The following is a 15,883-nucleotide window of genomic DNA, read 5'->3' as shown; positions in this document are numbered from 1 at the left end:
CAGCAGTATGACATGAGATGTCCTATACTGCACATATCACTAAGAGAATGAAACAGAGAAACTATATCAGCAAGGCTAATTTTGAACAAACATTCTTGACTTGAAATCTTAAATGAACATATTTTAGAATAGAATGATCTATATTTATAGTAGTGTAAATGCCTACTAATGTAATGTAATCTGTTTATGTTAAAATAATACAGATCCAGAAACATTTTCAATTGTTTACATTTGTTCAATAAATCAATCAACTAACAAAGTTTACTCCTTGCAGACAGGAAGAAACAAGGAAAGTAAATCTTATAAAGGCTGAAGGAAAAAGGAGGAGAGGCTCTGCTGTGGGGGAAACAGGGCACGTAACTGGATTTTCTGCAGAGAAACACTGTTATATGCTGATATGAGAGCTGCCAGCTAATAAATCCTTACCTGTGTTTCTAGAACCTGTAATTACAACAAAAGATGACATGAGGGGAAGATGAAGTATCATCGCATGAATTATTGATAGTGACCATTTTACAGGATGAAGTTCTACATTAGATGGGGTGAGCCAAAACTCAGTGAAGTCAGTAAGTGCTTCTCTGCAGATTTCTGTTGGCTCTGGTTGTGGCTTAAAATAGATTAAAAAAAAAAAAAAAAAAAAAGAGATACAGAGTTTAGAAATTTGGAGAGTTCCATTCAACAAAAAGTTACTCACTCGTCTATTCTTATTTTACAGTTACTTCCCGTGGTCCTAAAGTTCCGCAAAAGTCAGGATAGACTCACGACTGCACATGGTCATACTGCAGCCTGCACAGTGCTACCAGACCAGGATAGCACTGCAGATTTTCAGTTTTCCACCCGCTACGGACAGGCCATGCTGTCATTATCATTTCCGTGTATACATCCACACTCCTGCTTCTCTCTGCTTCCTCACATAAACAGTTCACTCTGGCTTCACATACTCCCAGGGTCTCTGCATAAAATTTTTGGTCACTTTGTATAGGAATCAAGTTATTTAGTACCCTTGTGGGGAATGCCGCTACAAACATTTTTTCCCAACTGCTTTGAGTCAAAGGCAAAAGTTGTCACAGCATTTTTCATAGTATATGCCCACATATTTAGGTATCTCTGGATCTCTAGAGATTTGTCAAGAAAATCTAAAAGGTGGCACTTTGATCTCCATTTCTAGAAAACACATCAAATTTTAAAAAAGCTTTTTTCAGTTAAGTGTTTAACAAAAGGACAGAAAAATCACCTAGAAGGCCAACAAGATGTTTTTAAATGTTCCTGTACATTAAGGAAAATTGACAATTTTATGAAGGAAGGAACAGGAAGATCGGAACAGGAAGATTTTTTCCTCTCTTTTTCTATCGGATAGGCTAATTTTGGGAATGTTTACAAAGCTTCATCCCTGTTTTTAACTTCTAGGAAACCAGATCCAAGAACACGTTACTATTTTACTAAACTGTTTGGTTCTCTCTCATGTAAGCCACATTTTCTCATGTGATACTTCCCACTAAATTCTGTGATACTCTCTGTTTGAGAATAGACATCTCTTGTGAGCAAGGCCTGCCTTTTGTGCTGCGCAACCTACCAAACAGCTCACAAGAATCTTCTCTTTAAAATGAGATTGCAAAGGATTTCCTGAACCTGAACTACCGAAAAAAACCTGTGCAGGCCTTTGTAAGAGTTTGCTTGCTCTGGACTTACATCAGATACTTCCAGATCTCCATTTCTTAAAACTGATTTACTCTAAGATATACTTTGGATTTAACTGGTTTTAAAGGAATAGTTTAAGAGACCCGTGGCTATCCTATCTGATAGCATGGCATTTTGTTTTATGGAACATTTGCTTGTATCCAAAGCTCTCATATATTTTATGAAGTGCAATCTATTGTATAAAATGACATGATGTACACATGCAGTAAGATAATTTCCTTTCCACAACGTCACAGTTGGAAAAGGGGAGTATTTTTAAGGTGCTCTAGAGATTGAAAACATTTATGAAATGTGATATATCTGAACTGATAGCATGCTACATTTATGGAAGCCAACTTTTACTACGGAGGACACAAAAACTGTCTCCCACAGATGCGTCTCTATGGGGTGCTAAAGCCATAGTGGTAAACAAACAAGAGTGGTGATATTTTCTTGTAGGCAAAATCAATAGCTTGTGGCTGGTGCTTCCTGAAACAGTACACCAGGGATCTCCCTTGCTACTGCTGTGTGGCAATGTAGGAAAGCTTTCAAAAGTTATGAAATACTCTGCAACTAACATGAATCACTATTAAAATATTGTATGTATATCTAACCATATCTTTTGTCTAAATCCTGCAAATTTGGTTAAGAGAACTGAACACTGGGTATGTATGTGTGGGTTTGGAAATGTGAACAGATATGAAATTTAGGATAGCAATGCCATTAAGCAGTGTAAATCCTAATGGAGATGACATGGTTCTTTGGCCTCCTCCCTCCCCAGTGTCCCCTCCAGCTCCTGTGTTATCCAAAGCCTGTGCCAAATAGCTTCAAAAAGACAGGAGGCTCATTGTCTGCCCTGGATGAGTAGGAACACCCATTTTCACAAGGAGCTGCGAGCACTAGCTGTGCATTGCAGCAGGGTGGCCCAGGCTGCACGGTTTCCAGCAGCCTCAGAGCACTGAAAATGGCAAGAGGAGCTGCAGTTTCTGCAGCACAGTCACGCAGGGTGTCTTCCTGAGGATCTACTGAGAGAAGTGTTTACCTTGTGTGAGGGTATCCCTGCTCAAGGAGAAGGCTGGGAAACCTTAACTTGTCACTCACTGTATGTGACATTACAGGTCGGGGGTTATCACAGAATAGTTTGGCTTGGAAGGGACCTTAAAGATCATCTCGTTTCAAGCCCCCTGACATAGGCAGAGACACGTCCTACTAGACCAGGTTGCTCAGAGCCTCATCCAACCTGGACTTGAACATTGCCAGGAATCGGGTATCCACAACTTACTGTATTGTGGACAAATAACGAGGGCGGGATGCTCTTAGATTTCTCCACGATCTGTCGAAAATACTGACCCGCAGTCTTACCCGGGAAGAGGAGGAGGGGAGATCGCCAGTTGAGCCGGGGGGTGGCACTTCTCTCGGCATGCCCGCGGAGCTGGGCGCTTGGACACACACCTGGGGGAATCCCGCCGGCCCGGAGACCCTTCCCCCGTCCCGTCCCGCCCCGTCCCACACACCCGCACGCCCGGGGGACTCGGCCCGCCCCGCACCGGGGCTGCGTCTCGTCCCGCCCCAGCCTGAGCAGCGCAGGCAGCCAGGGCGTGAGGGAGGTGCGGGCAGAGTGCGGGCAGCCCTCCGCCGGCTCTGGATCCGGATCCTGCTCCTGCTCCCTCTCCTTCTGCTCCCTCCCGCCCGCCCACCGCAGCTGCAGTGCCGCCCCGGGGGCGGCGAGGGCAGAGCCCGGCGCAGGATGGCCGCGGGGCCGGGCTCCCCGCTCCTCTGGGCGCTGCTCCCGCCGCTCCTCGCCCTGTGCCCCGCGCAGCCCGAGCCCGGCGCCTCCCGCGGGACGGGGCTCAGCCTCCACCCGCCCTACTTCAACCTAGCGGCGGCGGCCAAAATCTGGGCCACGGCCACCTGCGGGGAGGGGCCGGGCGGCGCCGGGCGGCCGGAGCTCTTCTGCAAGCTGGTGGGGGGCCCGGCCGCCGCGCCCCTCGGACGCGCCATCCAGGTAACCGGGCGGCCCGAGGGGACGGGGAGGGCGGCGGCGCCGGGACCCTCTTCCCTTTCGCACCTGCTCCCTCTCCTTGGCAGCCTCCTGGCGCTGCGGAGCGGCGCGGGAGGGTGTGCGTCTTTAGGGAGGTGTGTGTAGGGGGCCTTGCGCTACCCTGGGACGCGTGGTCTCGTTTTCTCCTGGCTGGGCGTGTGCCGCGGGCATGGAAGGGGAGCGTGGACCGGCGGGAGCCCAGGCAGGGAAGGGATGGGCACTACGGAGGCGGGCAGCGGCGGTTCTGCCCGCACATCTGCCCTCAGGTGCTCCGGTACCTTTTGGAGACACACCCCCACACACCGCCCCCGCCGCGGGGAGCGGCCGCTTCCCCTCCGGCCCCGATGCCCGCGGTGCACAGGGTGCTGCGGCTGCTCCCGGGGATGCGGGAGCTGCTCGTCCCGTCGGGCACCTGGAAGTGCCTTAGAGGGTACCCAGGTGGTGTTTTGTGGCCTATGGTCCGCGGTGAACAGCGTGATGCTTCTGGGGGTAAAATAGTGAGTTCGGGGGGGCATGGATGGGGCGGGGCTGCAGTGGCAGCCGCTCGCTGGAGAGCAGACATCACTCCGACGGGAAAAGAGGTTCGAGTTTAGCCAAGTATTTTGTGGCTGTGTGGTATTTTGCAAGCACTAAATGAGAGGCTTATCGTCTGTGCCTTGCGTTGCTTGTGGGAGGAAGCCCAGAGACTCCTTGGGACTCTGACAGGGAGTATAAGCACAGAGGGCAGTGAGGATCATGTTGTTCTCTCCTAGCATAGTATAAGATTATTGCACTCATTTTGTGCCAGTCACAAGAAAGATAACAATAAAGTGCAAAACTCCCGGCAAAGGATTAATGGAAATATATTTTTCCTTTGGTAGAAACTTGTAGTGACATGTCTGTTAGAGAGTAAGGAAGGAGTAACAAACTGATACACTGCAATGGATGCTCAGTATCAATTTGGTCAGAGCTGTGTTACGAGGGGGAGACTTTCCTGAAGCGCAAGACCTGCCGAAGTTATTTTATTTGTATTCTCTCTTGATGGGAGAAGAGAGCCAGAATGAAACTGCAATTTGAAAGGGATTTTGAAAGCTCTAAGGTCCACTGTCTGACTCCAGGCAATACAGAAAGAATGCAATTAAATTTTTAGCGTCTTGGAAGAAAGGCTAGTGTTTCAAGGTCTTATGAGGTGCTTGTATCTTTAATAGTGAAATAACCCTTCATATGTGGTTTCAGAAGCGGTTGCAGTGGATAAAAGAGTTGTTTTTCACATTTCTTTATGAGAATAGATGCTCAAGGAAGGGGAGAGGACTGAGAAGGTGCAGTATATGTACTTCTTGTCACGTGCCAGAAGGGAACATGCACCATCATTTAGCCTGCCCTTGCAGTTCATTAGGCAGCCACAGCCAGCAGTATGCTTTGCTCTGGGCTTCCCTCTGCTGCACCATGACATCTCAATTTACCTTATATTTGTGCACTGCCCTCAGTCATAAAAAAAACACACCTCAAAGTGGTTTGGAGATGCTTAGAGGCTGAGTAATGCACAGTTTTACTAATAGGAAAATTGGGACATGGGTATTACATGCTTAAACTGAGGTTACAAAAAAGAGTTGTGATGATCAGGAAGCTGCTTCCTCCTCTGTTTCTAACACACCTCTGAAGTTTAGGCATCCATTCTACCATACTAAATGAAACACCCATGTTTAACGTTGCCTGAAACAACAATACCACCAGGTGAACAGCAAGCCCAAAAATGTCTCAGCAACTTGCTGTAGCCCATTGCTGCAGTGAAATCTCATACTGACATGCCTTGAAATATCAGACATCACAGGATAGTAAAAATCAGCCAAAGCAAACACCAGACAAACATGCCAAGCAAGTGGAATGAAGCCTGTTGCGTGATGCACATTGCCATTGATGTTTTTTGTAATCATTCCCTTTATATATGAACACCCAATTGGAAATGAGGGTTTGTATAAAGGAAGAGGGAGGCTAGAAAGAAGGGAGTTCCTCGTGTTAAGTATTTGACTTGCAGGTCCTAGGTTAGAGGGCTGTTATGGTTCATGTCCAATTCAAGTATCAGAGGGAGTACTGGTAGCTCAGCCCTGGCACAAGGAAGCATGTTGTGCCTCTTGCAGTGTTTGTGTAAGCATGGATACAGCAGCCATTCTCTCCAGTTCCAACAAAGCCTCATTGAGATACATAACATGAATACTTCTGTGATTTACCAGTAGTTGTTGTGGTTCAGCAAGGGTTGGGAGGTCTTTCAAAAGGCCAGGGAAATCCAACAATGGAAAATGTGATAACAGCACCACGTGCATATTTTCAAGACGCTTCACAAGTTCAACAATACTGTAAATAAGAGAATCTCTTCTTTCATGGGAAACTGGAGAGAAGTGCATTAAGCTTTTACAGAACCTAAGCATAGAAGGATTTAAAATCAGCAGAAGTATTAATGTGTTGTTTCTTAAGACAGTCTGAGGGAAGGTCATGCGGCATTTACATAAAGCGATAGGTGTAATAGCCACTGTGTTGGGCTGATACAAGTTCAAGTGACACCACACACTTGAGTCACTCTCTTTTTGTCTCCTCTACAAGGCTGGGTTGTAGCTGTTGCTCTATGAACAGAGAAATTGGAAAGGAGGCGTGGAGGGTGATCCTCATCCTACCAAAGGGAGCAGACAGCTCTGTTGCTAGTGCTATCTGAAAATGAGGCAACAAGAGGAAAAGCAGACACAGCTTTATTTCCAATGCTCTGCCATTGGTCATTCTTGTTCAGCTTGTCATTTGATGAAGTGTCTTTTAATGGAGGCTGAATTATCCACCAAAGCCAGTTAAAGCGTTTGGAGGTTGTTTAAAGGTGATCAGTGGGATGGACAGTCTCTTCCTGGGCAGCTCAACCAAGGCTCTTAAGACAATGCCGGACATACTCTCTGAAAAACAGTGTATTTCCCTTATGTAGCAGACTGGCATGTGGAACAATAACTTAATAAGAACAGTGTTGAGTGAAGAAATGCACAAGAGTATAAAATATTTCAGCAGCTGATAGATAAATGGCATGCCTGGTTTTGCCTACCAGTCTGTCCACAGTGGTGTGCGGGTGTGCATTAAAGTCTAACTGCATACCTGTCCTGCCCTGCCAGTGGGCACAGAACTGTTAGGTATGAAATAATGAACAAGTTCTTCATTGTTGTCACTTTCCATAACTTACAGGCAAGACATTTTCATCCCTGTATGTCTCAGGTCCACACTGGCGTATTTCAGCAAACTCTTTCATGCAGTTCCAGGTTTCTCCTTCACTCAGGAGAAGGAGGGGAAAGGAGGGTAACAAGGTCACAGTAAATGCACACCTGCCTGCATGATGAACTGCAGCCAAAATTAGACCAAGTCTCGAGGCCCAGTCTCCTGGAACGGAGACGTGTCCTGTAGCAGTTCCTGAGATACTGTCAGTGAGAAGGAAGGCTGCCTTGTCCAATAATTTTTTTTCTTTCATTTTTTGTTTTGCTGCCTAGTTGGCAGGGTTACTGGAATGTAATTTTAAATAACTGAAACTCCAGCTGTTGCAATGAAATTCTTTGAATTATGTGCCCAAAAAGAAAAAGATGGTATCTTGAGTTCAGATCAAGTGCTCTGGTATACTGAAATCACATAAGTGCATGTAAATTAAATGCTTGCTTTTAATACTCCCCACTGTTTACTGCTCATTCAGCCTTTCTTTGAGGTTGTTTCCAGATCAGAGGTGAAACTTCTCTACCAGCAATTGTTTCCTGTGTGTTTCCAACCTCACCATCGTGAATGTGAATTTAAACTGTGTTTCAAGCACATCATAAAGCTATTTAGGGAAGCTTGTACTGTTGTAACATATATGTCAGAACCCGAGCATGTGTTTGTCAGGAAAGATGCTGCGATGTGGTAGGAGCTGCAGTTGTCGGTGCATAGATTGATTTCTCGGAGTGTTGATTTTGCAGAGAGCAATATGATTCTCTTTGTCATCACTGCAGAAACTGTCAACATTGCCTGTGGCTAGCACGGGCTGATGTGGTGTCTGCTGCAGCAAACTGCCTGAATCCAGCAGTGTCCTGGCATATTGGAATTCATATGAAAATGAGCCAAACCATCTTCTCTAGCAGAACTGGAGGAGGATCGTGTTATAACATGACCCCAGATAAAGTTAACTGGCTTGTGTATGCGAGTTTTAAGTCTCTAAACAACTCTTTGAATTCTTGAGAGTTAACTGTCAGTCAGGTTGGCACTGGCAGTGCTGAATCAGAACAGCTAATCGTAGACATGGCTTCTGAAAACGGTGTCATGTTCTGGGCTTTCCAGAAGAGGAGGACGAGGATGGAAGTATTGTTAGATGCCAGACACTGAAATTACTGTTATTGATGCAAAAATATTCAGTGAATATCCATGATTTGTGTTTGAAAGACACAAGATGGTGTATTTGTATCACATGAGAATGATGAAGTATTTTCCAATCCGTTAGTAACTATGGTAGATATTAAATAAATTCCACTAGAGATAAACATCTTAAGATCACCAACCTTGGAAGACCGTTCCCAGCAAGAATGTGAAAGCCCTAATGTTATTCCTCTGTGAAAAGTGGACAAGTATGATTGCTCCAGTTACTTCACACTGGTTAGTCCGACAGCAGTGACAAGCAAAATAATGGCAGTTATATGGGATTCTCTTAATTCTTAAAGGGCAGGAACGTGCTTCATGCCAGGCAATGTGGATTGTGGAAACAACAAAAGATTTGCCATGTTTTTGATGAAAATATGCTAAGTTGATAAGGTAACATTTGCCCCATTCTGTTTATTTTAATTGGGAGTCCAACAGTGCCAGCACCTCACAGGCTGATGGGTTAAGCAGCTGTCTGACTGAAGTAACCGTGATGAGTGTACTGCCATTCAGTGAAAATGTCATTTTTTTCTGTTGGGGTTCTACAGAGATCTGTGCCTGGCACAGTTTAGCATTTTCACTGCTTATCTCCACCCATTGATTGGAATAAGAAATGAATAGGACAATAAAAGATTCCTTAATAACTAATTACAGTGCTTCAGCACTAATCTGAGTGGACTGTAAAATGCGTTTTCTTGGAGATAAAAATAGCTTGTAGGGCAAGCCAAGATGTGAAATCAAAAGACAATTGAATTTCCTGAAGTTTATTCATCGTTATTGTACAAAGAGCTTTAGAGACTCTCAAAGGGCATCTCTGGAGTGTGGCTTTAGTTGTGGACTAGAAATTGGGCAGTAACTTCTGGAAATGAGGATACAATGGGATTCTTTAATGGGAAACTTAAAGGGAACAGTCTATAGGATCTGCATTTTCTATGAGTACATGTTGTTCAGAAACCTGTGATTCATAATGTATTATAATGGCATGAAAAAAATGGAAACAGTGTTATAAAATTGTAACACTAAACTTATAGGCAATTAACGTAGGGCTTTTTATATGATTTTAATACCAGGCTATATGCATATGTGGATATCTCGTGGGAGAATTTAGGATAGTTTGTTTGTTGGTCCTAATCCAGTTCTAAGGAGCTTTGTTTCATTAATTTCCTGCAAACACCACTGTAGATGTCATATAGGTAATTTCACCAAAGTGTCAATAACTTAGTTAATAAAGGAAGATTTACTGTAGCCCCCATATCGAGATTCTGAAATTTTTGTTTGTAACATAAATCTTAGTGCGTTTCAGAGTATAGGTGTGTAATTTAATGGCCAGGGGAAAATTATACTATGCAACAAAACAAACTTTAACCCCATTTTTAGTCAACACTCTAGATCAGAATCTCAGTTAACAACCACATGTGTCGTCAGTGCATAAGATTTCGTCTGAGACCCTCTTTTTAATTTATTGTGTTTCAGGGCCAGTTTTGTGATTACTGCAATGCTGCTGATCCCAGCAAGGCTCACCCGGTAACCAATGCGATCGATGGCACAGAGCGCTGGTGGCAGAGCCCTCCTCTTTCTATGGGTTTGAAGTACAATGAAGTCAATGTCACTTTAGATCTGGGACAGGTAAGTACATGAGCAGTTGGGTGAGGTTTGATTATTTCTTGCATTTATGCTTTGCAATTGGAGGAGACTTTTGAACTGATGATTTTAACTTCCAACATCACAGCGTTTTGGTCTGATTTATGTTCTGTATTTTTTTTTCCTTTAGGAATTTTGAAGGTAGGGGTTCTTACCACTGGCATCCCATAAATGTAATGATTGTATGCTTTCTTGCACAGACATTTTAACTTGTTAACCTGAGGCTACATGAAGGGACCTCTTAGTTGAGGGCTCTATCTTCCATTTAATATTTTCCTTTTCCATGAGCACAGAGAGAGAGACTCCATGGTCTCTGTTCATGTGCATGTTTTGAGAATAATGTTTGGAGTCTGCTTTTGCCTCAGGGGTCCTTCTGGTTTCTCTGTCATCCAGCAAGATCTTCGTGATAGACAGACAAATACTGATAACACAGACCTAGAAGGGAAGGGACAGCAAAACCAATGTAATATTAATTAGTAATGAGACAGTAACATGAACACCCATATTTCCTGTGCAAGTGATGGCCAAGTAGCTGAGTAAAGCCTCTGTGTATGTATTTTAAGTCACGGGGATGGATTCTCAGCTGCCATAATTGGGCACTGATCCAGTGAAATTAGTTGCACTGTGCAAGTTCACACCAGCTGAAAAATATATGACTATAAATACATGTGTGGGTCTGCATAATGTATGTGTACGTGTGCATATGTATTTTGGACAATAGTAACTGTTTATTGATTGATTATATTGGATAGGATTTTTTGAGTGGGCGTTCAATTTAGTTGACAGCAAAGGGAGGGATAAGTAAGCAAATGTTTCTCGCTGAGACATGGCTACCATTTTTTGGGGATTCAGATGCAACTTATTTAACGTCTTCTGTTACATGGTGTTTTAATGCTCCTGTCCCTCACATGTCTGTAATGGTTCTCATTTTGAGGATGTCTTCATTAAGTGTTTTTGTATCCAGTAATAGCTGCAGTGCAGAAAGGCCAAACAGCTTAAGATAGAGGATATCAGTAGTTTAAACCAAATTGCTGTGAGTTCTGAATTTGCATTTCTATTGATTACACTAATAACATGCCCATTTTCTTAGTTGCTTTTCTGCATTGTGCCATGACAGAAAGGAGAGCTATTAAGGAGCTAATGAATTTTGAGGCCACAGCATCCCCATTAGCTTGGCAGACCTCTCTGAGTTGTGTTGCTCTTTCTGTTACACTGTACAGCTGAGGAGTGTTATACCCCGCTGCTTCATCCTCCTGTGAAGCAAGTTGCTCAGTCATTCTTTTCCAACAAACTCCAGGGAAATGCGTGTTTCAGGCAGGACATGCAGAGTTGGGAGACTGAGTGCGGAGCAGGGTGCTATGAATAGGCACAGGAAGGCAATCACTTTCCAGTAAGGCAGATCTGCTTTTTGAGCTGCTTGTATCTGTCAGGGTCTCTGCAAGACACAGGATTAGGTTGCAGGCTGTAATTTGTCTTTCGGTGTAGCCCAGTATATTTTTTTGACCAGTACTTGTGCTGCATCATCATCACCCTCTTGTTTTGCACGTTGCTCCATCCAAAACTTTTATTCCCACTGTGTGCTTGTTATCTTCTTTGGAGAACCCCTTGACAGACGTCATACTTTTTATGTGCAGAGTTAACTTCTGAGAAACCTCCTTCTTTCAAGGGAAGGATATGAATTGAGTGCCCTCTTCTCATAAGACTCCTTGGAGACCAATTGCTATGTGCTAAGATTCCTGTAGTTATTAAAGGATTTCTCAACAGGAGGATATGTGTTTCTCATTACTTTGATATGGCTTGGAAAGGTGACTGAACTCCCTTACTTGGAAACAAGAGAAACCCAAGACAAAGGTGAAAATTACTTCAGGTCTTGTGATCAGGAAGGAATCATTTTAGCTACTGGATGGATGAGGGTTTAGTAGGATTCATATGGTGATTTTTTCCCCCCATTTCAGGAACATTATCTTATATCTACATTCATCCAGTTACAGCTTAATCTCAGGATCTGTTTGAACTTGAGATTCTCTTTTGACATTTTGCTTAGTATTCTCACACCCCAAATTCATATAGTAGCACACAATACTATTAACGAAGAAGAACACTGTGACAGGGTAAGTCTGTTCAAGAGAACAGGTAAACACTGAGACCCCAGTTCACCTTACCGTACTTCAGGGTCCTAAGTACTAAGAGCTTGGTGTGTGTTAGTCATGCAAGACTTTCTTAGTTAACAGAGACAATTTTTCAGAGTGCAGTTCCCCCTCAGGTGAGCTGAGATGAAGGTTTTGGTTTTTAAGGAAAAATAAATCCTAAAGTTAGGTATGTGTCTAAATACTTTGCAGAACCACAGGCTGTAATATTGAAAAGATAGCAGGGGTGTACTTTCCTCACTGAGTATTTATCTATTTGTTCACTTTTTTGTTTGTTTGTTTTGGGGGTTTTGTTTGTTTGGGCTTGGGGGTTTGTTTTTGTTTGGTTTGGTTTTGGTGATTTTTTTGTTTGTTTCTTTACGAGTCACTTTTTTCTGCAAACAAAATATGGAAATGTTTTTGCATGTGCAGAACATGACAATGGGTAAGGTACATATGCGTGCAGGGAAGCAATGACTGAGTGTAAGCTGGTCATCAAGTATCCACAATTAGAGGAAGTAGAATTTGATGCAAATTCAAAAGCTTTTAATTTACCGTGTTCCTGCTTTATATCTTTATGATTGAGAGCAGAGTCCCAGCGGAGCCTTTTGCCATGGTCTCATGGCAATATTTAATCGAATATTTCACCACGATGGAGGTTTTAGCACTTGCTACAATTGAGTTGGAACAAAACACCCACCTGGTGCTGCTTCTGTTTCACAAGGGCTAGGGGTGATTTTGAAAGTCAAAATCCCTTCAGGATGCTAAAGCTTTCTGCTAGAAGAATGCTCATTTTACTGCGCTTTGTAATATGAGAAAAAGCAAAAACCTTAAAGCAAAAGCCCTGCTTTACCTCCCTTTCTGACTTTCTGTACTATAGTTACATTTCTAATCAATCACAGTCCTTCTGAATAATAATTATAATGTTGATCCCTGAGGCTGTCTCTCAATTCTGTTGACATACCTGCTTACACTGTGGCTATTCCTGACTTGTTTAAAGTATTTGGATCAAATAAAGTCTCAGCTATTCCTTTAATTGGTCATGTTTTTCCCAATATAGTTTTCACCATATTTTAAACTTCTGAATTCAGAGTGTCTAGCTGAAGTTCATCGCCTTTCCCCTGACTCTTTTGATTGCCTAATTTTAGCAGGTGTGCCCTCATCTCTGGCTTGCTTAATGCTCAGCAGATATTACAGTAACACTCCCCCAGGTATTTTTCTGAACTTTGTCTTCGGAAGAAGATGAACATTCAGGACAGTGTGATAGTGTATGATGAAAAAGAAATGTCTTACTATTACATTTCAAAAAGTATAGACCACAAACTTTATTGCTGCTTTAGTTACATGTAATTTTTTTTTTACTGTGCTTTTGTGGCAATAATATAGCGCTGAAAGACTCAGGCTTGGTGAAGTCTTGTGCACTAATATGTTGGATAATTTTTATGGAACAATGTTATTAGTCACTGTTGTAAATTAAAGGCGCACAGTGGAATGTAATGTCCAAATTAGTACTTTTATTAGGGAAGGAGGCAAACTCAACCATAAATTTAAGATAAGTACTGTGACCTGTGGAGGAGTTCATGATTTTATTTTCTGCCAGTTAAAGCATATAAACATTTTGTAAAAAGCCTCACAGTGTTACATCTTCTGAGTTGCTTTTATATGGCAGGGGTTTAATTTTTATATTTGATAACAATCCTTTATCTCCATAGGTTTGCAAACAGTATTTGTTGTGGTGAATATAATTAGCTCTGGCTAACTGTTGTCATTAAGAAGAGTTGTTCTTAACTTATAAGGGATTGAAATAATAATTTTAAGTGTTTCTGGAGTAATAGGTAATTTAACTATCACTCTGTAAAATACAGTGTCCTGTAGGCCCTTCTCCTGTAGGGAGAAGCTGTCAAGATGGTGGGAGATTTATCATAAGCTCTATTGAACTGGGCTTCCAAAAATAGTCATTGCACTCACTGTACTTAACTGTTGGAGACTTTGTATTATTGCTGACCCAGGTCTGGTGTGAAATTGCATAACCTCTGTAATAACACTGAGAAGTCCTACGGATTTTAAGGCATGAGAACCACTGCATGGAGCCTACAGAACTGCCCCATCAGTAAGTCAGAGCCTTTCCTCTGGAGCCCCTGCTCAGCTCTGAATCCACAGCAACACTGAGCCCTGCTCTGTGGTTCACACTGAGGAGAAAAGGCGCTTTTTAATCTGGGAAAGGTACTGTATCATCCCTGCAGTACCCAAAAATGGGGATGCTAACAGCACGTAAGTCTTACTTCATGTTGGAGAACTCTAGTTCTGAGTATTTCAGTTTGTGCAGGAAGCTCGTTTGGGATTATGCCACAGAACATTATGCTTTGAAGTTAGTTGTGATTTTTGGCTCATACCACAGTGAGATGTATCTAGTTGTAAACTCTAGATTAACACAACTTCAGCTGATCAAGTAACAGCTGTCTGATGGAATTTTCTGAAAGTTGTATCAGGTAATACATGTTCCATTTAGTTCTCAGTCACACTACAAGCAGCTCATTCAGAGCTGAGCTACCAGCCTTAATCAGGGAAATACCCTAAATACATTATTTCTTGCTCATATGTTATCCTTTAGGATGTAGTCAATGTGTTGTGATTTCTTCAAGCTTTAATTAAAACCTTTTAGAATGGCTTAGAATTTTTTCCTTACGTTTACATTAATAGATGTGTTTTTATTCTAATTTGGTATTATTCCCAAAATAAAACCTTGCAAGTCTTACTCTCCTTTCCTGACACTGCTTTCCTCTGGCTCTTGCTCAGCATCCATTTAGGAAGATATTTGTTCCCATTCACTTCCATCCCTCCATGTATGTACTTCTACTTCTCCCCCTCTCTTTCCATGCCCATTCCTTCATGTTACTTTCATTTTGTGATATGTCCTTCTAAATACCTTGCTCTCAACACAATGTAGTAAAAGCAGAACCTCTGCTGGTAGCCTCCAACCCTCCACAATTCCCTAGGTTTCCTTCGACTGCTGACAGTACTACTGTGTTCTTTTTACTTTGGACTATAGCCCTTATAAGAGGACGTTTATCTTCTGGACAACTGAGGGCTGAATCATACAAATCCTTTCCCGTATGAATAGCTTCAGTGTTTTGTGAGGAAGTAGGCCATATGTAAGAAATAATTGTGAGCATTGAGTTGGTCATTGTCCAAATCCCAGTGGAAAAGTGGCTGCATGAGAAATTTCAGGGAAATAAGTGACAGTCGTTGATGTATTTGCCTGCAGCCTTGGCAAAAAAACCAATTGATTGAACCTGAAGAATGGACTACCCTTTCATTTCTGGAAACAGTTCCTCCTTCTACAGTATTGCCTGTGAAATGTATGGAGAGCTTCTCCCTTCTGGTCCTGCCATCAACTGGGATAGAGAAAAGATCTCCAGATGTGCCAATGAGGCATATGCACAGGGCATATTTACCTAACTAAATATGCTCTTTTCATCAGTGGCTGGTTAAATGAAAGCATGATGTGAATGCAACGTGCACAGAGATAATTGAACAACACTGGAAATCTTGTGTTTGTTCCTGGCTTCTGCTCAGGCTGTGAGGCTGGCACACAAGGAATAACTTCTGCGTGCTGTGAGGTGGGAGCTTCTCCAGTCACTGTCACTCTTTACAGGTGTAGGCACTGCTGTGTGTTATGTGTACACAGTTAAGCACAGTCAGGAGATCTAATGCCTCTCAGTTACTACCCACACACGATTTTGTCTGCACCTCTGCTATAGCTACTCTTCCACATGCCCAGAAGAGTAGCTGGAAACTGCCAGAAAGGCTGGGTCAGCTCTCTCTCGTTGGCATTTTTTTATATTACAGTTTCATCTGCAAAATACATTGTTGAGAATTGCCAAATACTGACTGCCAGGAGTGTTTTATACATACCTGGATCTGCAAGGGTGCCTCAAGTCCCACCGAGATATTTGAATAAAGGGAGTGCTTACCTCTTTGCAACTTCAAGAAATCAAAGCCTTTAATTTTAACCAGA

At 42.8% G+C, this 15,883-nt stretch overlaps 1 protein-coding gene across 1 annotated transcript in view; it reads left to right on the top strand.

Annotated features, from left to right (window-relative positions):
• Positions 1-3,591: 3,591 nt before the first annotated feature.
• LAMA3 (laminin subunit alpha 3) overlaps positions 3,592-15,883 on the top strand; it is a 110,767-nt gene continuing 98,475 nt past the window's right edge. Inside the window, 2 exon segments of the mRNA XM_050317399.1 lie at positions 3,592-3,682; positions 9,572-9,724. Coding sequence (XP_050173356.1) covers positions 9,677-9,724 — 48 coding nt within the window. The 5' untranslated portion in view covers positions 3,592-3,682; positions 9,572-9,676.

This window comes from Myiozetetes cayanensis, unplaced genomic scaffold (genome assembly GCF_022539395.1).
Source record: "Myiozetetes cayanensis isolate MyiCay16 unplaced genomic scaffold, myiCay2020 scf1, whole genome shotgun sequence".
In the NCBI taxonomy this organism is placed as follows: Eukaryota; Metazoa; Chordata; class Aves; order Passeriformes; family Tyrannidae; genus Myiozetetes; species Myiozetetes cayanensis.
This window is presented reverse-complemented; position numbering and strand designations above follow the sequence as displayed.